Source organism: Cinclus cinclus, chromosome 6 (assembly GCF_963662255.1).
Source record: "Cinclus cinclus chromosome 6, bCinCin1.1, whole genome shotgun sequence".
Classification (NCBI taxonomy): domain Eukaryota; kingdom Metazoa; phylum Chordata; class Aves; order Passeriformes; family Cinclidae; genus Cinclus; species Cinclus cinclus.
The window spans coordinates 45447354-45469056 of NC_085051.1; the positions used below are offsets into that span (position 1 = coordinate 45447354).

The 21703-nt window shown below is 35.2% G+C and overlaps 1 protein-coding gene across 5 annotated transcripts in view; it reads left to right on the top strand.

Annotated features, from left to right (window-relative positions):
* The window catches only part of TTC8 (tetratricopeptide repeat domain 8), a 38822-nt gene extending 17713 nt beyond the window's left edge, over positions 1 to 21109 (top strand). For 3 of the 5 annotated variants that reach the window (XM_062494743.1, XM_062494744.1, XM_062494746.1), the window contains 9 exons: positions 1226 to 1270; positions 7582 to 7667; positions 8406 to 8493; positions 11951 to 12061; positions 14667 to 14806; positions 15950 to 16124; positions 17392 to 17514; positions 19309 to 19392; positions 20993 to 21109. In XM_062494743.1, coding sequence (XP_062350727.1) covers positions 1226 to 1270; positions 7582 to 7667; positions 8406 to 8493; positions 11951 to 12061; positions 14667 to 14806; positions 15950 to 16124; positions 17392 to 17514; positions 19309 to 19392; positions 20993 to 21109 — 969 coding nt within the window. The remainder of the gene's footprint in view (positions 1 to 1225; positions 1271 to 7581; positions 7668 to 8405; positions 8494 to 11950; positions 12062 to 14666; positions 14807 to 15949; positions 16125 to 17391; positions 17515 to 19308; positions 19393 to 20992) is intronic. The other 2 variants (XM_062494745.1, XM_062494747.1) reach the window with 1 other exon arrangement.
* The last annotated feature ends 594 nt before the right edge of the window (positions 21110 to 21703 follow it).

The window sequence follows — 21703 nt, forward strand, 5'->3', positions numbered from 1 at the left end:
AGTAATAATTCATTAGTAATTCTCTAGTTTCCTGGAGGTAAATATTTTAAGAATTTTGTCTAAGAAAATCAGGCAGAAGGGTCATGGAAGCCCTTAGGAGACTGAGGTCTTGTTCTCTATTTCTTTCTTTATAAGGCAATATTTTCTCCTGGCTTTTTAGAATGAATTAAATGAGTTTAGAAAACGTTCTGTTCTTTTGAAGCAATTAAGACTTGGGATTTGGATGCTGAGGAAGGTCAAAGTTCAACTCAATTGAACCTTGTGTTGCTATCACCTATAATACATTTTTGGGAACAGAGGGTTCCAGTCTCCACTTAGTTACCCAGTATCTTTCAAAGTCATTTTATTCACTGAAAATGCCACCCCCATTACCTGATATATACTCATCCAATATTCTAGTGCAGAACAGCTACAAGGTAGTATGACTTAATTAGCTTTATACAGAAGGAAACAAAGATGCAGTTATTTTGCTGTGTAATTGTTGTGGGCTTTTAAGCAGTTAACCACAGCTCAGGTGATGAGTGTGACTTCTTTAAGCTTTGGTATTATGATGGTGTGCTTGAGTTTCAGAAGCACAATATTATTAGCATTTATTTATCATTTACAAACAATTTTAAAATTTTCTTTTCGTTATAGATCCCAAAATATTGTAGGACTTAAAAAGTAATTTGTGCAAAGGCAAAGTTTGCTCAGCTTCCATTCTTAATAAACCTGTGTTTAATTTAACTAGTTGTAGCACTACATAAGCATCTGAGTGTCCATTGCAAAAAGCTTTTTTTAGAACATTGGCTGATTTTACAGTTAAAAAGTCATTTTAAAAAAGTCTTTAAAAAGTAATCTCAGAAAAAAAATAATATCCTTGAGTTGTCTTTAGTGCCAAAACAGCACAGACCAGATTCTCAAATATATATTCAGTTTCAAGTTATAACTGTCTTTTTGCTTTAAAGTGATGTTAAGCATCAATGATAAGAGGCAATTCCACAAATCTTTTGCAACAAATTAGGCATTAAAATGCTTTCCTGTGATGACAATGTAGCAAATAGATAGTTTTTGCCTGCTAGAATATTAAATAAATGTAAATGTCAGTATTTGTTATGTGTGAATGTGAATGTTTTCCCAAAGAATTCGTTTCTGCTTAGCATAATCAACATTCTGTATTCCTCTAAAAGAATACTATCAGTTTTGCTCTTCAGATATGACAAGGTTTTAAATATTCTTCTGGCAGGCATTGTTTGAATATATCTTCCACCATGAAAATGACATAAAAAATGTAAGTAACTCATGTTCCTTTTTCAGATTTTATTATGTATGACACAACTGTTTCTGTCAGTATTCTGCTAAACTAAGGATCTAGGTATCACATCACAAGTCCAGAAGTGGAGCATTAATAGTTGTTTAAGAGGGAGAAATCCTTTCTTACAGGGGTGATAGCCAAGAATGATAATTGGCAAATACAAAGATATGGATTGCTATCTTTTTTGAGAAGTGAAGTATTCTAATTCTTACAACTGGGTCCCTCAGCTATCAATATGCAAAAGTCTCTGAATCTACTGAATTCATGTTAACAGAATTTATTGGACCTGAGTGGTAACTCAACTGCCTAGAAAGTTCAGAGTCCTGAGGCTTTAGTATAAGTTACAAAAGACTGTCCATTAACAGAGGAAGGTGGAAATACCTGACAAAACAGGTATTGTTGAACATCAATTGGCATTTTATACTCCTGAGATGATTGCTTATGCATTTGGATGAATAGAAAGAAAATGCATTTGGTGAAACTACATAAAAATAAAATATCAATAGGATTTTCAATACTTTTTCAAGAAATGTAAATCTGTAGTGCTGAGGTGTTTTGTGATATCAAGAGGAAGACTATACTGTCTATACGCTTGTCTGTAACACTTACTCTTCAAGTATTTTCCTAATTATAGTTTCCCTCCTAACCTATCCAAAATTTTTCTCCTGTGGTTCTTATGTTACTGCACTGAATGGGAAAGATCAAGTTTGGGTGCATATTGTTTAAGCTGTCGAAAGGGATAAACATTGCACAGGTTTTTTGGCAGTTCACCCAGGAAATAATCTCTTTAGGGTATTAATAAAGTTCCTGTATATTTCATTGCTATGTTAGATACGTGCCCCCAGTTGAAATGGAATCAAAATGTCCAAGTTTGTTTGAAAGAAGTTTATGTCAATAATGCATAGTTGACTAAAGAGTTATTGAACTTTCTGCAATACTACTAGCTGGTGTGCAGTTAGATCTGGAGTTAAACTCTCCAGTTAATCAATAACGCACACCAAAAGTATTTTACTATTGTTGACATAGCTCCTAATCATTTCCAAATTTACTGCTATGTGAAGCTTTTTAATCTAGTATCAAATGATTATAGTTGTACACTGTCAATTTATTGCACAGCATTCTTTTAAGATGATTGAATTGTAATGCACTATTAATCCAAAATATCATTGAAACAGTAAGTGCAAATGTCAGAAATGTCAGAGAGAAATAGAAATTAACATTTACATATCCAATACTGAATATGAAGGAAGTGCCTGGATTTTAGCCCACTAGCAATTAAAAAATTGATGTTTGTTATTGAAAATCCTGTTCAGTAAATATAAAGGGTCACTTGATATGATGCTGCATGTGCCTACGTTTAAAGGACATGCAGGATCTGTGGGCTTGACATAGATTCATGTAATGCAAGTAGTTTTCCAAGAACTCCAGAAAACATGGGAAGATGTTTTTGCACTGTACTGCATGTATTTTGAAATCCTTGCTGAGAATCCCAAATTACTCTCTTGCAGGAAAAGTTCTGTCTATAATTTTTTACCCACCTGAGCAAAGAGGTGTCTGCTTAATCACCACCATTTATTTTATAATGAGAAAGAGATCTGTGTTTGGTTAATGACTGCATCTTCTTGGAAAAAAATATTGTTGTGAGTTGAATTCACACATATCACAGAACCAGGTGTCCTTATAATGTAATGTATATCTCTGAAGAGATATTTTCAGCTGTTCAGTTTGCTTTTTCTCATTTGCTTTCAATGATTTTTCTAATGTGCTTTCTACAACATTTGCAATATAACTCCATTCTCCAAACTGTTCTGCCTTCCTTTTAAAACTCATCTGCATTAATTTTTCTTAAAAAAACCAAACAAAACGCTTTCATATCTGCTAAAATTTGGCTGCATCACTGTATTCACCTCTCCTAGCAATGGCATTTCACAAATTCAATATCTTGCATCTCCCTGAAAATAATTTGGTTACATAGGGTTCATCAGAGAAACAGCACATATGTTAACTTTTAAAAGTTGATGTGGCTCTTGCTTGATCACTTTTTAGAACATTCACTGACATCTCTTACATCTTTGAATTTCCTGCTGCTCTGTGATGATGGACATTCTTAAAACCCACCACTTTTCTGAATGACATGAAAGACTTTGAAAGGCTTGTAAGCCTGGGAAATTATCTTAAGTTTGAAAAATCTTTATTTTGGGCTTTCTACATTGATAGAATACAATTCCTGCAGTTTTGCAAATAAAACACAAAGCAGAAGTGACAATATCCTTTCTTTGTCACTGTGCTAAACTGGAACAGGCTGTACTGTTCTCATTTGCATTATTATTTGAGAAACAAAGGCAGTTTTATTATTTATCTTCTGTTTCTTATTCAACCAGTATATAGAAACTAAAAAAAAGACTCAGCAATTTCAGTTGAGAATTGCTATTAATCAATGTGCATTCAACTGGATAAGAAGTGTGAGGAAATCGGTTCAAATTAAAACTAAATATATCTGTAATCTATTAATTATCAGAAACGTGGGGATGCAAGAACACAGAAGCACTGAGCTTTTCAGCATTTCAAAATATATTCAAAAGTCTTTCGTCTTAAGTAATGAAAAATTAAAGACTTGTCTGAAGAAAATACTATTTCTGTATCCATTATTGTTCTTGACTTGTTTCCTTTTGAACACGTACTTAATAACTGACTTTCTGTACTTCTTGAGCTATTTCTAAAAGCTGTTTTATGGGCTAAATGCTGCAAGAGCAGGGCAGTTTCAAAGACTTGTCCAGAAATAGTTCTGTTGCTACCTTTTTTGTTAGACCGTGACATTATATTTTGCCATTATTCTCAGGTGGGAATGATGACAAAACACTTTGGCTTGAGGAAGCACAAAGGTTGTACAATATATACTTGTGGCCAGAAGTCATGACATCTCAATTTTCCTTAGTTTTTCTCAATACTTTTTAGTTTGTACTCTCTGATACAAATATATTTTAAATGGAATAAGGTTAATCTACAAAACAGAGAAATCCAGAAGACACACCATAATAAGTTGTGCTAAATTGATTATGGCTAATGTAATTTCCCCATCTATCTTACAGACTATCTGGTGTTCATTTGTCTACAAATAAGACTTTAATCAATAATTGTTGCTGGGAAAATTACTGCCATTCAACAGCACATGAAAGAACCAGCAGATGCTCACTATTGTTTCCATCTATTTAATTTCTAGGTGCATACAATACTCTGTATGAAATTACTGCTTCACACAACTGTACATTTACGAATTTAATTTTGCAATATAATAGTGAATTGCCACAACCCTACAGGCTATTTTATACTGCATTACAGTTGGTAGATAGTTTGGAAGTCTTAGTTATAATACAATTTAGCTAAAGAAAGTAATGGTAAAAAGAAACTCAGAATCATGCACAATACAATTAAAGAGTCTACATTAATTTTCATTCTTTACGAAAATCTTTTTTAAAAAGGAAACAAAAAATCCCCCAAGTATCAGGGCTTTTAAACATTTTTATTTGCCCAAACATAAGAACTGAGAGTAAAATAAATTTGTTCTGAAAAGCTTCTCAGGGTTAAGATTGTTGTTGGAATGGACTCTGCATATGCTCAGTGCTCTAGACAATAACAACTTCAGCTCATCAGTATGTCCAGATGATGAGTTATATCCCAAAGTTTATTAAAACTTTCAGAACAATCAGTATTTCAAACTGATATATGTATTACAACCAAAAATCCTTAAAAGGGCATATTAATCCTTAAAAGGGATATTCCAAATCCATCGTGTTTTTCCCTTTCAGTTATTAATATGACTACACCAACGTCCAGCAATGCATAGGAGTGCAGGACAGACATATCACTACTGCTCTTATGGACTGGTTTTAAATTAATGTGTTGTGCAGATTGATCATTGATTTCTACCCGAACTGTACAATTAAAAACCCAAAATTTGCAGCAAACTGAAATTTAAATATGCTAGCAGTAGGTATTGACATGGCAAGTTGAAAGCTTTTACTTATAAAAGACAATTTTAATCCATTTACTAATGTTTCAAGGGCCACATTGTCAAAAAACTTTTCTAGTATTATCAACAGAAGTTTTTAACTATTAGTATGCATGAAGCCTTCTCAGGCAAACACTTTTTAGAAGTATTTGTAACTTTGATTTTTGATTGAAGAATTTTTTTGATTGAAGTTATTGTAATTGCTTGTAAAGTATCAAAACCAGGATCTTCCTATTCCTTAACTTTTTCATTAATTTGAAAATATAAAAACTGAATTGAATTTCGTAAACTAACTTCAAAATGAAGTCATGCTGTGTTTCTTGGAAGATCCCAGGAAGAGTTGAAGATCTGCATGGACAGATAAACTGCTGATACTGCTGTCTACTAAGCCTGGATCAGTCTTACTTCCCATTTTCCAATCACAGCCAAAATTGTTAACCTTGCATAAAATAGTTATCAGAAGCAATTAGGGTACCAGAAAGAAACCTGAAAGTGTAGTTACAGAAGGGAACATTTTCTGAAATTCAGTCTTCCTTGAGCCCTTGCCATCAGAGAATTCTGAGGAAGGCTCTTTGGGGCACAGTATTTGCAGTAAGATCCTTACTCCTCTGAAGTGGCTGCTCCTGCTGCATTAGGAGCAGGTGTGATATTTGACTCTCACCCACATTGTTTATACGTTTGTAAATGCAACAAAAGTAACCAATGTTTTAACATCAACTACTTTCTCAGATTTTCCAGGACTGAGGCAAAATTTCTTATATATCTTTATATGAAAGGATGAATCTGTCCAGAAGGGTATCTGGACAATTTCTGTCTTGAAGCAAGCTTATTCCCCATTACTGTTGTAGCATCCAAAGGCACTGCTGGACAATTTGCAAAGACATTAAGAAACAAAGGCCAACCAAGATAAGAGCTGCCATCTATGGCCTTCAAGGATCCCACCTAACCTGAGGATACAGTGAATTCAGAGTTGTAAATTTACCTGAGTTTTCTCTGTCCTGTCACAGAGGCAGGGAATGACAGCTATCTCTTTCTCTTAGCACTGATGTAACTACTAATCCTGAATTGCTACAGAAAACAAATTACTATTTCTCACAAAGGCAAAAGAGAGCAACTTGTCTGAATTATCTAGCTCCACTGACTTTTCTTCATTATGTCAGATCTAAACCCATTGACTACTTGTAGCCTCATTTGGCTAGCGGAAAGAATAGGAATCCAGCGTAGGCGTAGATGTCACTAAATTGGGCTCTTACAGCATTTCAATATTCATATTATTTTTTCCTAGAATTATTTGTTTCTCTGCTACTGAGTGACTGGTGCACAGAACTCTTACATATAGCTCCTAATAGATAACTTGTTTCTGATTTCTGAGGTCTGCAAAGTGTTTACCAAAAAAAGCAGGCAAGAAAGGTCAGTTCTTTGTTATAAAAACACTGTGTCAAAGCTTTTTACCCTGCTTCTGATGATATCCTGAAAATATAACAAACATAATATGGCTTTGATATGTTCTGAGACAAAATGAAATTTAAAAAAAGATAAAAAAGAAACACAAGTGCTTCTATGGTAGGTTGTGGTACAGAAGAGACATATAATTGTTTTAACAGAGGTCTTGAAATTATAGCTAAAACATGATAGGCCATAGATTCTGGCTGTGGTGGCTGATCAGAGCCTGTTGATTAGCTTAACTGCTTTTCCAGTACACCAAAGAGATTTTAGACCTCCACTGTCTTCAATAGCTATTTGTTTCTTAGCATATTTCTCTGTTTTTTGTGTAATAAAATATTTGTTTACATTATAGACTTTTTAAAGGAATAAGTATTTCATATTATACACATTTGATTGTTTCCAGAAGTGATGGCAACCGGGTATTAGCAATGAGATGAAAATTTGTACAGTATTTCAATCTCACTGAACTTGTTTCTTTATTTCAGTTTATTTTTACTTGGTTTTAACAACTTTTACTAGAAAAGCATGGGAAACTTGGAAAAAGTGTTCATGCTTAAACAAACAGTATGTTCTGAAGTGGCACTGCAGGAGTCTGATCAAATTAATTTTCTATTTTCTCTTTGATTTAGAGGAAACTATTTGGATTGCTTATTTTTATAGGGACAAATAGTCCTTTCAGCTATTTTATGCACTGAACTACAAAAGTAGTAAAGAAAAGCAGTGCCTCCTCAAGTTAACTGGACTTCAGTTCAAAAATTTCTCTTCACAAAAATCTTTACCGTATTTTCTTTGTGTAAACATTAATTTTAAGATGATGGGTTTGTTTTGGAAGGCTCTAGATTTGGCAGCCCTTGCCACTGAGCACGCACAGTTCAAAGACTGGTGGTGGAAAGTCCAAATTGGAAAGTGCTACTATAGGTAAGCCATTGTTCATTTCTTCTGTGGTGAGTGATTGTGAGTGCAGGACCTGTACTGCTGAGTGTGTTGGGCAGTGCTGAACAGAGAGAAATAGCTCAGAAAGTGTCTTTTTGGAGAGTGCTGTGCTTACAGTTAAATCTCCTTTAATGTACAAATAGACCACTGCTTGAGATAAAGGCATCCATATTGAGGAACTGAATTAGTTGCAATTTTACCTTTGTTAATGGATTTTAATGTTATTATTTGAAAAGTCAGTCAATAAATGCAAAGAACTACTGTTAAAACAGACCGCATAAGATAAATATTGCACTATTGGTTTGAGAAATAACCTGTCGATGAACACTTCAGATTGATGAAATAATACAGAATAAAATACTCATGTTAGACACTTTCGGCCAGAATTACATATGATGAAGGCCTCAGGCTGGCACTCCATACACAAGCACCAAATCAGAGTAGGATAATGAGAAATATTAGCAATTCTTAAAACAACTACCCACTGTTATACCTTTAATGGATTTAATGGTTTTTTCTTTTTTATAGTTTGAATGGTTGTTTGTTATCTTTATATAGTGACGTATTTGTTAACATGCACACAAATATGTGGTCATAAAGTGTGCTTTCAGGCAGTTCATGTTTGATTTAGTTTGAACTGCTTCATTATTTAATAAGCTTTTAAAGAAATATTAAAAACCCCAATAAACAAGTACCTTCTATATGTAACTGTTGTCTCTTTAGGTTGGGATTATATCGTGAAGCCGAAAAACAATTTAAGTCAGCCCTCAAGCAGCAGGACATGGTTGATACGATCTTGTATTTGGCAAAAGTAAGTCATAGATACATCATTGTGTTTAAAAGTGTATGATCTCCATGCCCGAGGCAATACATGCTGACAATTGCAATGGAAGTTGATAGTTTACAGAATTATTTTAGAGCTCCCAGATTGCACAAACAAGATTTAAAAAAATCTCCTATGTTACTGGATTCTTTGTTCTAAACTCCAGTGAAGATTATGTAGCTAAAAAAATTGGAGTTCCAGTATGAACAATGTGGCTATATATGGCGTCCTAGGAAACAAATGCAGTAAACTTGTAAATAAAGAGTAAAGCTCAAAATCCTAGTTTCACAAGCAAAAATAAAACAAAGTGAGCTTAAAGGAATCAATCAGAAACCTTGAAATAGGGATTGTTCTGTTGAAATAAAGGCATTAAAAGCTTTAACAGAACAAGTGGCACAGCTGAGTCTCAGAACTACTTGTTTACCAGGGTACACATTGGATTCTAAACCTTTTCCAAGACATTCAAGAAAAGGTGGCCTGTGAGAAACTAAAACTGCATTTTTCTTCGTGTCCTAGAATGAGGTGAAACCAGTTGCTCTTTATCAGTTCTCCTTAAGCCAGCTGTCACAGGCCTGTCCAAAAGTCATCACTGGATGGCTAATTCAGATATTCATATGTACCTTACATTTCTTGATCATTTAAATGATCATCATTGCTATCTAGAGACATGTCTTCAATACTGTTTGAAGTTCATTGAAGCTTATTAATTTTCCTGTCTCTATCACAAGTCATTCTACAAAATACATAGGATCACAAAATAGTTTGGGTTGGAAGGGGTGCCAAAGATCATCTAGTTCCAATCCCTCCCCCCTCCCCCATGGACAGGGATGCCCTCCCCTAGACCAGGTTGCTCAGAGCCTCATCCTACCTGGCCTTGAACACTGTCAGGAATGGGGCATTCTAGCTTCTCTGGGCAACCTGTCCCAGTGCCTCACAGTAAAGAATATTTTCATACTATCTAATATAAACATCACATCTTTCACATCAAAGCCATTCCCCCTTGTCCTGTCACATGTTCCTGTAAAAAGACCCTCTTCAGCTTTCTTGTAGCTCCTGTCAGGTACTGGAAGGTTGCAATGAGGTGACCCCACATCCTTCTGTTCTCCAGGCTGACTCAACTCTTTCAGCTTTTCCTCCTAGGAGAGGTGTTCCATCCCTCTAATCATCTTGCTGGCCCTTCTCTGGACTTGCTCCATGAACTCCACAGAATTATTAAATTGGCAGAGTAATTGGTTAACAAACAGTGATTCATTACAGGAGATTTGCATCCCCCTACATCAGTACTAGCTCAGGCAGGAGCTGCATTTGAACTTCCACCTGCCACTCTATAGACCAGCTTGCTCAAGTATAAAACATTGCACAGCATGATTTAGTGTCTGTCAGTGGACAAGCAATAGAGTAAGACAATGAGATATGGCTCAATTTAACAGAACTGGAAAAATCAGGCTTGAGTTAAGCAGCCATTAAAAATTAATAAGATTGCATAAAGATCTGTGGAAATATACTGACACTATGATACTGGTTAGTTTTGTTTATATTCATTTTTATTATTTTCTTGAAAGGTATCTCTCCCTTGAAATGTAGTTTACAAAATTATAAAAGACCAAAAGAAAAAATATAGGAGTCTTTAAAGCAGTCAGGATCTGCTGCAAAGTCACAGTATTTTATTACCTAGAAGAGCTGGAAGTGGGATATTTTTACAAGAGATAAATGGAAGACCAAAATGAGAGTGGAGCTGTTCTGCTTTTAGTGTATAAACCAGAATTACTATAGCTGTAGTACTTTTAAAGAGCAGGTCTCTCCAAAGTAACTCCGAGTAGATGGAAATTTCCCCACCTTGTTTTAAAAATTTCTTTTGCCACTTAATCTACAGAGCAGCTCTACTGTCTACAGAGGTGTTGGACAGTGTGGTATCACACTGGATATGGGAATTACATAGTGGAGTACTGTGGCTGTGTGATCTTAGCATCTGTAGTGAGTACATCTTAGGAGTCAACCTCTAGATAAAGCAATAAAGCATATTTAAGTCATTAATGCTCAGAAAACATACTTCATAAACAAAGATAAAAGTATTAAAAAGGGGCAGATCTAGGGGAGTTTCACACTGTCCATTTTTTAAATTGGCATCATTCATGGTTAATGATGTAATTAGTGCAGTTCTAATCTACTAAGTACCATGCCCTCCAAAACCCTTGCTCTTTTATAGATTTTCACAAGAAGGCATTTGTTTTCTAGCTTAATACAGGAAATGTGAGTGACATTAGCAGAATGAGTTTAAAAAATGCCTACATTTTTTCATTTTGCCAATGACCAACTTGGAATGGCAGTCCCTTTCTTGGAAGACACTCACAGTTGTCAGCAATTAAGTATGTCATTGAGCAGTCATAGGAAATAATTCTTTGCAAATGTCTACAGCAGTATATATCTATGGGATTGCAAAAAAAAAAACAATGTCCAGTTGTGATTGTTGGCAGTCAGAAGTCCATGAAGTTAAAGGGCAAAAGCAGAAGTCATGATTGGAGATTTCTCAGGTGTTCAGTTACCATTGATATTTGTCTTACGTTTCATCACAAAAAGGTTATTTCAGGATACCAATCACAGATGCTTTCTCTTTTTAATAGTATCAAATATTAGCACTGATTAATATACTATTTCATTAACAAAATCCTTTTCTACTCAGTGGGAGATAGATAAATCATTCTAGCCATCTAGTTTCCCGAAGCATGTGTGGAGGGTTTTTCTCTTTGCTGCAGCTGTGTGTACTATACCCCAAAGCAGGAGAGCTTTACAGTTGCACTCTCAGACGGCTGCTGGGGTGGTCCCTATCAACACTGGACATATTGGATGTCCAGTTCTCACACAATTATTATCTGTATTGCACATTTTCATAATTAACACAGAAGCCAAAATCACAGAGGCAAAACTGCCCTCTTTCCACAGGATTTTTATTGTTTGTGACATAGGGGGTTGGTTGAGCAGTAGAGACTTGAAAGTGTCACTGCTCTGTGCAGTGCAGTCTTATTTGACTAAGTAAAACATTCTGATATTCCAGAACTATCAACCTGAAGTTACAGTTCTTTAAGCCTAAACAGAAGTTTTTGAAAATACATTAAACAGGGAAATATCCAAGGTGATACCTTCACCTCAGTGTGAAAGTATATTACATATGATAATAAACAAGATATTTAAAATTAGTAATATTCAAATTAATAATGTATAGACGGTATGAGGTAAATTTAATTATCTTAAGTAGCCTATTTTATCTTCATTACAGATATTTATTCAGTGTTCACTCCATTATTTTCCCAGTATTATTCATCATCCCAGCTAATGGTTTACTGCATAAATGGAGATGTCATCCCTTTTATTTATGTCCCTTGTTAAACAACAGAACATGTATAAAAGTCAGACATTTGACATCTATATACACTTTTTATTTGCTTAGGTGTATTTGCGCTTGGATCAGCCTGTAACAGCTTTGAACCTTTTCAAGCAAGGGTTAGAGCGATTTCCTGGAGAAGTGACTCTTATTTGTGGAATTGCCAGAATCTACGAGGTATGCACCCACTATGCAATACTTATAGTGGCCAAATTTAGCTGCTTGAGCAAGAAAGAGGAGTCAATAGTTGAATATAACTGTAAGGTTATCAAAAACCAACTGTTCTGATTTTCAGTGTCACTAATGCAGAACAGGTAATTTTCCACAAAGCTAACAAGGTAATGTCAGGGGAGCCCTGCAAGGTTATTTGTTTCAATTATTAATCACACCAGTGAGATCCCATTTTCCCTTGGCATGCAGAAGCAAGTCTATATTAAGTCAAGTTGTCCAGATGTTGTCCTTGCTGGTTTATATATATTTCATCATACTAAACCTGCTCAAGTCACCAACTATCAAAATTAAGTAGCAAAATAGTTTATTCGTCTGTGTTGTTTTTATTAGCACTATGTGTTACCATTAGTTTCTTGACCCTCCAAGAACAGTTAGTATGTGAATGTTTCTTAGTTATGAACTAAATTTTGTATTAAGTAGGATTAGTTATAAAGTAACTTAATTACTAGTTATTAGTTATTAAGTTTCACTTTATCATTGTAACAATGTATTTTGTATTTTAAAATGGTGTCTTTTCACATCAATCAGTGGACTGTATATTGTTTTCCACCTCAAGTTGGTAATGTGCTATTCCAGGACAAATGTTAAAAACAATGTAATGAATGTATTTTTTTGGTCTATATTCATGCTTGGCATTCTATCCTGTTCTCATCATTCTCATCCAACCCCTAAGCCTTAATCCATTTTCATATTAAATCCTTTCTGTCCTTCAGAAAGAGGAGAACAGCTGCATAATTTTTGGAGGCTTTTCTTTCTGAATTGTTGAATAGTTTTTAATATGGATATTATTTTGCAGAACCATACATAACATTGCATAACCCTTTAAGGAATTATTAAAGCAGCATGTATTTGATAGGATCCAGTTCTGCACTGACACTTGAGTGCAGGATTAATGCTTCATTAGCAAAGATTTGTACTGCAACACAGGGCTGTTTTCATTGCACAGACTCACAAGTGGAATATATGTATCAGTCATCTTAATCAGAGCTTTTCTTCTCAGTCACTAACTTTTGACATTATGAAGAGTTGTAGAGCATTTTTGATTTAAAAAACCCACAATTTTTAAAGGGACTGCTTTATTACTATTTCCATTGATCACAAATGCTTTTTTTTTTTCTTTTGTAACTAAATACACTGCTGAGGTTATATAAAGGCTTATTCTTTAGTTATGTTGGGAGCACATTGTATCTATACAGAGGTAGAAATTAATCCTATATAAACACAGAAGTGAGTTTGATCTTTTATTTTTTTTTTCTTGTATGGGATAGGGTTCTCAGGACCTTGCACCCCAGAGAAGCACTGCACTGTCATTTACAGCAGGAGTTTACCCTAGTTCATCTTCCAAGTAGCACACATCCAGGCATATATTTATATACAGTGCAGTTCTCTTAACTGTCATATCCTAGGTAGTACAAGTTTTGGTAAATTCATGTTTCCTATTTTCAAAGGTACATAATAGATTTTCATATGAAATTATATTCTTGTTTGTGTTCAGAGCAATTAAAGAGTTGATTTAAAAAGCACTGAAAATAGTAGAGACATTGTCTGGGGAAGTGAGTCTTTTCTGTGTTACCATGCTGGGAAACTGACTGCACAGTTCTGGGTATTGAAAGATGTGCAAGAAAGGGCAGATGTCTATTGCCTGTGGTGCTGCTCCAGCATGGGTCTCCAGCAGGGTCACAAGTCCTGTCAGTGAATCTGATCCAGTGTGGGCTCCTCTCCTCATGGGGCCACAGGTCTTGCCAGAAGCCTGCTCCAGCACAGACTTCCCACAGGGTCACAGCCCACAGCAGGGTCACCTGCTCCAGCGTGGGGCTCCTCCACAGGCTGCGAGTGGATCTCTGCTCCCCCATGGCCCCACATGGGCTGAAGGGGCACAGCTGCCTCACCATGGTCTTCATCACAGACTGCAGGGCAATCCCAGTGCCTGGAGCATCTCCCGCCCCTCCTGCACTGACCTTGATGTTTGCAGAGCTGTTCCTTACATGTTCTCATTCCTCTCTTCCTGGCCACAATTACATCTGTGCAGTAACGTTTTATTCCTTTTTAAATGCGTTATGTGTTATCACAGAGATGTAACTACCTTCTCTGATGAGCTCAGCCTTGAGGCCAGCAGTGGACCCATCCCAGAACTGGCTGATATTGGCTCTGTTGGATGTGGAGGAAGCTTTGGCAGCTTCTCACAGAAGCCACCCCTGTAGTCCCCCTTTGATTTCCAAACTCAATACAACAGGCTGTCTGGTTTTCTAAAAAATAAAAACCAAATCAATCTCTTTTTGTAGCTGTGGTATAGAGTTAATTTCAGGTAAAGATATTACTAGCAAATCAATATGCATTTCTCTCATGGATGTGTGTGTTGCCTGTGAAGATGCCAAACAGTGGTGTTGAATGGTGCAATCAAAGAACTTTAAGAGCATATATAATTAATCTCAATTAGGTACTGTACGGGGCACAGATAAAGCACTCAGTAGATTAACATTTTAATAAGTTCCACATTAAAAATAGGTGATAAACAGTAGAAGTAATTGGAATTTTTTGTCCAATTGTATAGGAAATGAACAATATCTCCTCGGCTGCAGAGTACTATAAAGACGTCTTAAAACAAGACAATACTCATGTGGAAGCCATTGCATGTATTGGCAGTAACCATTTTTACTCAGACCAACCTGAGATAGCACTGCGGTTTTACAGGTATCTGTACTTATGGAAAGTGAGGGAGGGGAACAGAATATGTGTGAAGGTAATATAAAGAGTTGATTTTTGGAATGCAGAAAAATAATTAGGAGATTGGCATGGGAGTATAAATGAAAATTTGGATGAATATTGCCATAAAATCAATTTAGCAACTTTTATATATTTTTATACAGTGATAAGTACATCACTACAAAATTGTAATCATTACATGAGGAGTATGTAGAAATATCAACAAAGATTATCAAAGCAGGCAGAAGGTGTACAGAAGGCACAAGGACTTCCTCTTTAGCCCTTACTCCACCTGAGGTGACCAGGAATTGTGATCACAAAATCCCTGACTTGGATGTGGGCTGGGCTTCCTGTATGTTTTACTGAAAGCAATGAAAACATAGTGTTAAACACTGCTGCTTGATTTTTATTTCAATACAGTCAGAGTGCAAAGGAGCCTGACATTCGCTCACTAAGAGCAGATTAAGTCAGCAGGAGCACTCTCATCACGTTTCTGTGGACTTGAGCTCTTTTATGCTTTAGGTTCAGAAACCCAAACTCATGCTGCAGACAGCAGCCCTCTTTTTCCCTCACCCTCATAGCATTTCTGGTTTTCCTTTAAATATTAATAAACATAATTTTTATAATACATCTCCATTTTAAAAGACATGTTAAACAATATCAGTGTGAATCAAAATCTGAATTATGCTTGATGTGTGAGATTAATATAGATTCACATCTAAATATACTATTACTTATTACAGCAGTACTGATGAAATCAAGCAAAAAATTGAAGTCTTAAGAGTTATGTAAAGTAACTGCAACAAACTACAGCTTGATTCATGTTGAGGGATTGGAAAGAGGAAACAGAAAAATTCTGGTACATCTCTGTCTTACAGTAAAGTCAGATCATGTGATCCAGTCAAGAAGACAGATGTTACTAATTTTCACAGACTTTTGCATAGTTGTGATTCTAATAAAAAGTACCTTGCACTGCCTTTCATGAAACTAACAAATGTAAGACTAAAACACTTGGTTTTTATACCCTCTCAGAATAGGGAGAAAGGAGGAGAGAACTTTGTCTTTTAGAGTAGAACTCCTACTTGAAATTAATTTTTTAAGAAATGAAATAAATGTTTTCTTTCAATCTAGACGGCTCCTGCAGATGGGTGTTTATAACTGCCAGCTCTTTAACAATCTGGGCCTCTGTTGCTTCTATGCCCAGCAATATGATATGACACTATCTTCATTTGAACGGGCACTGTTTTTGGCTGAAAATGAGGAGGAGACAGCAGATGTGTGGTACAACTTGGGACATGTGGCTGTGGTATGAAAAATATTAACCATCTTTCTGAATAAATATGATTTATAAAAAATGTAAAAAAATAACTAGGAAGGAATTTCCTTCTTGGAAATACAAAATGTGATAGTGTACAGGATAAAGTCCAGTACAGATGGAATGTTTATTTGCACTTTAGTAGGGAAGTAGCAGCAAGAAAAAAAAACTCTGTACTTTACAGAATGTGGCTTTCTTCTGCTAAAAGATGTTCACTCCCCACTGTCTTTAACTTTCCCATCTTTCTAAAAAACTGCAACATATACCAGCCCTTGAAGTCCTTGGCTGCAAAACAAGCTAATCTGGCAAAAAAAAAATTGGATTCAACATTTTTTTCTAGACACTGCTGTTTTTTTATAAGGAGAGTTAGACTTACTCTCTTGTCATAAAAATACACATTCAATGCCAAGTAGCCAATACTAAAGCACTAAGTAGGTCATAGTTGAGAAGGTAAGTTCCTCTGTCTTAAAGGCACCTATAGAAATATTGTGTAGTTGTATGATAAACTTTGTTAAATTTCTACACAAATTTTTGTACAGTCTTGCCCATTTTTGCAGACGTTCTTCAAGAAGTTGTGTTGGATTTCTCTTTAGCTACATGCCCAGAATAAGTTTGCTGGATAAAGTTTTTGACAGCTTTCTAACATGAGTTGTCTTCAATTGCTGATAATGATTTGGGTCAGAAAACACAACTGTTTGTCTTGTACTGTAGCTAGGATAAACACAGTAATTTATACTGCCTTAAAGATTGAAATTTGAACTGAAGTGCCTGTGTTTTCAGCATTTGTCACTTTTGATGTTTAACCTGATGCTGTGTCAGTGTCAGTCTTAACACTAGAAGTAGTCATCTGCTCCATCTAAGAAGTGAATCTTAAATATGTGTAGAGACAGAGAGGCAAGATGACTTCCTCTCTGGAGACATCTGTTTTTCTTACCCTGCTGTAGACAGTAGCAGATAGCATAATCTTTAGATGACACTTTAATCATCTAAAAGTTAAATTAGATTAAGTGAATATCACTTGAAGCATGGAAGTTTGTGCTGGAGAGAAATGATTCTGTCTACAGAAAGAATAAAGAAAACATCAGGATCTGGAAAGAAAGTACATATGTTTCTGATCAGCATATTTTTATTGTAATTTGCATTCCATTGTAGTACTTATGAATAAAAAGTACATATGGGGAAAAGATACTCCAAAAACCAAAACAGATGCACGTTATTCCCAGTCTTTTCACAAGTAAAAACACAGTCTTACTTTTAGGGCATAGGAGACCTGAATCTGGCTTACCAGTGTTTCAAGCTGACATTAGTCAACAATAATGACTATGCAGAGGCTTACAACAACTTGGCTGTGCTGGAAATGCGAAAAGGTCACACTGAACAGGTGAGTGCTGAATCTCAGCCTAAGCAGAATGCTTCATTTAGGCCTTTTGTGTTTAACAAACGTGTCATTTCTCTGAGGTGAAGGCATCATATGAATGTCTAACTTCATGTTACAGGCAGAAAACAGGGATAGCTATTATACATGTTTCAGTGTAAGCTCCATATTGTTATGCCATCTCCCATTAAACTGCATATCCTTTGGCATATACAAATGAATCATCAAAGACCAGCAAGGTATCCAATAGTTTTGCAGTTTTTGAGATTTTTTTTTAAACTGATACCTAAACTCCATGACTTTGTAATCATCACTGGAAAGACAACTTTGACTGTGTATTCACTTTCTAAATGTAGATAATATACTTGTGTTGGGTAGCAGAAAAGAGCAATCACATTAACTCTTGAAAATCTGGGCTTTTTTAGCAAGGAGAATGCATTATAATTTTGTCAGAAAGCAACAAGTTCTTGATAAATACTTTTGCATTAATAAGCTTGGTGGTTCATCTTACTTAATGTGAGTATACTAAGTGTATTGTGCTTAGATGTATAACTGACATGCACGGTAGAATAAATGTAACCAGTTTTATATACATGCAGGGAAAATTAATATATGTTTGTTGGACTGTTTTGGACAGAACTATTATGGGCTTGTTTTAAACCTCATCAGAGCAAGCTAATTTGGTGGATTCATGTATACATCATAGAGCTAAAATAAATTATAAATATCTTTTTAAGAGCAAATTCTCTTAGATGGAGGTTAACTTTATTCAGATAACTTAGCAATTAACATGCAAACACTGAAAGGAACCCAGCACTGGATATTTCCAGTGGCAAATAAACTTTGGGTTTAGTTTCAGTTTCATAATCAGTAGATTTGTAGACATTTAATTCCCTAGCAGAGTATATCCTCAGTTGTGGAAGTTGTGATTGCTCATAACTAGCACTGCAGAGACTTTCCATTAGAATAGCTTCCTGTCTACTTTAGTTTTTAGCTTTAAATTTTCAGGTTTTTTTTCTTGTATCACTTGTATAATTAAAAATTGTGATCATTTTGGCAATAAAAATATGCACAGAAGAGTAAAAAAAAGTATGATATTTTGCTTATCTTGGATTTTATTTCACAATATTCTTTTATAAGTACTGTTGCATGTACTCAGATTTTTCAGATGTAGGATGTTTTAATAAATTCCTAACTCAGTCTTGCAACAGTTTACAGTTACTTTTGTTTTAAAATGTTTTGGAGTTTTCCCCATTGAGTTCTCTATTTTTTTAGTAAAATCTTTCACAAGTGGACCTTAATTCTGCATTGGATTTACAGCATGAAACTATACATTCTGTTACTTAGTTTTTTTTACCTTTTATGCCTCTACTTTGCTAGTGAGAAAAAAACCCCAAGTTTTATTGAAATGTTTGAGCATGAAATCGGTCATTTATATGGTAAAATTTATGGTTTCTGGGATGCTTAAGACAGAGCTGTCAGACACCACAGATAAATACAGTGGGGTGTTCTTTAAGCACTTTGGGGTTTATTTAACTTACTTGATATATTGTCCTCAGGGTTTAAAATTGAATTGCTTAATTGACTGTCCCAGTAATTTGTTTTCTGACTCAACCAAAAGTCTTTATTTGTTTCAGTGTTATTTGACTATGTTGTGCCTACCCTATTGATGTAAGCTTTTCTTAGTAAAGACTTAGTATACATAGGATGATTTTTCTAAAGAATTATCAATATTGCGTTAAATTCTTGTTACTCTCCCTCCCAGGTTTCACTATATTATTTTTTCATTTCTCTGTATAGGCAAAAGCTTTGCTGCAGACTGCTTCATCTTTAGCACCTCACATGTATGAGCCCCATTTCAATATTGCCATACTCTCAGAGAAGGTAATACATTATCCTGTTTTTGTAATTTAAGAATTGAGCCTTGGTGAAGCAGGTGATTTTTTATTGTTATTGCTGAGAATTCCAGATACATAAGGTAAAAGAAAACAGAGTGCATAAACTGAAGGAAAATGCTAAATTATATTTTCATTTTATTACATAGAAGTGTGTCAAAGTAGCCATTCCAATGTTTGTTTTTGAGAATAAATGAGGCCAACTGGCTATGAAGTGTAATTGTCCAAATGCCTGGAAGATGAGCAGTTTATTAACATTTCCCACTATAGTCTTTATTATCATAAGCTTTTTCAGAATGTGAAGTGTATATATGATTTATTAGTAATGATAAAAAGAATATCCTTTACTGATAATATTTTACTGTTCTCAAAAGGAAAATCTGTTATTCAGCTTTACAACCTCTGAATTTTTGAGGAGTGTCTAAGACATTGTATTAACAGTGTCCAACATTCCTGTTAATAACAGAAACTTGTACAATTTTTTTTTATTGTTTCTTCACAAGAAAAAAAATTGCTCCTTTGCTTGTGCCTACACCTTCATGATTCTGTTATGATTCTGTGTTGTGTGGGCAGCTCCACTCCTACAGATGCTTAAGTACATGCATGGAGAATAACCCATTAATTTGTAAGTGTATCCTCTCTATTGTGAAACACAAGAGGGTGTTGAATAATTGCATTTTTTGCTTAGTGACTGGGGAGTAAATCCTAGTCTGCAAATGTCTTGTTACGTAGATTTTGCACAAAGAACCGTCGCAGGTTATGGGAGAAGCCACATCAGCCAGCTGCTGGTGCAGAGGGGTATGCAGTCCTTACATTCATTGTAAGGCCATGGTGTACATGGCCCTCTGGCTGGGACCTTGGCTTTTTCTCCTTCAGAGAATTCTTGCTGTGCTGAAGCTCTGTGTTGAGTGATGCACAGGCAAAAAACAGCCTCCTGGCTGTCCATAGCTCCTCCCTTTCCATTCAGGAGTAATCCCTTTTACTAGATGTATTCCCAAATATTTGAGTTCTTTTTTTGCTGAACCCACTTTCTGAGATGCTTTCCTTTCAATCCTTCCAAAAAATTATGGCTATTTAGGAAAAAAAGTAAGTTCTCTAAGTAGAGAACAATTTCTTCTAAAAGCAACAGAGGAGCACCATTAGTTCTCCAACACAGTTGTGCATCTCTGTAAGGAAGCAGGAAATCACAGAGTTGTGTTTTTTTACAAAGGCCTGATGGGTTGTGTTTTGCTTGTATATGCAATAGCATTTCTGTGGTGTTTAAAACAGCTATTTTTTGTTCTTCCTTACTTCAAGCACTGGTGTGTATGTGTGTACCTTGTCCATTCTCCAATAAGTTGGGTGAAATGGAATACGTTAAGTTGATGTCTCAAAGTTGATGCCTCCCTACTATTAAAATCACATTTCTGTCTTTCTTATCACTTGATGTAAGTGTGACGTAATCCTGCATCCAAATGTCTTTAGACTGTTCAGTCTTTGGACCAGCTGTGTTTAAAATCTGCGAGCATCAGAAGTGTACTGCACAGAATGCAAAGAATACATGATGCAGTGCTTGGATTTTCAGAATTAGTCTGTGTGTTTTTTTACAGGTTGGAGATCTTCAGAGAAGTTACACAGCAGCTCAAAAGTCTGAAGAAGCGTTTCCAGGCCATGTTGATACACAGCAGCTCCTCAAACAGTTAAAAGAGCATTTTGCTATGCTCTGATGAGCAAATTTTTTTTATTATGTAAGAAGTTAGCCAGAGCAAACTGGCCATACACATTTTGAGAATATCAGCTCAAAGTAGATGAACTATACTTAATGCATTCCTGTGGCAAAGTTTGTGTTACTTTGAGTAGCAAGAAAAGATTGAGTTTCAGTTTCTTATCACCTTGAAAGATAACACTAATTCAAATGCAGCTAGAAAACTTTGCAGCTATTTACACAAGAGATTTCAGAAGTGTATTTTTTTCTGACTTCTATGCAGACAAAAAAATGGTTTTAAACATTCTCATGTGACAATCTGTGAAGAAACAGAGGAAAAATACTTCCTAACTGTTTTTCAAGTTGGCTTTTGATGGTATACTTTCTTACTGAATGTTAGGTTTTAAAATTAAAATACTTAAAAAGAATTTTAAATACATATGTAAAGTATAAGTTCTTATACTCCTTGTACTGTATAAGTTAAATAAATTCAGTTTGTATGTTTAGTCTCATTTGTTTATGTAAGTTAAATTATATCCTTATTGCCATGAAAAGAGTTGATAGTCTTATAGTTGATAGTCTTAACATCTTGAGACTCCACAGATCTGGTATAAAA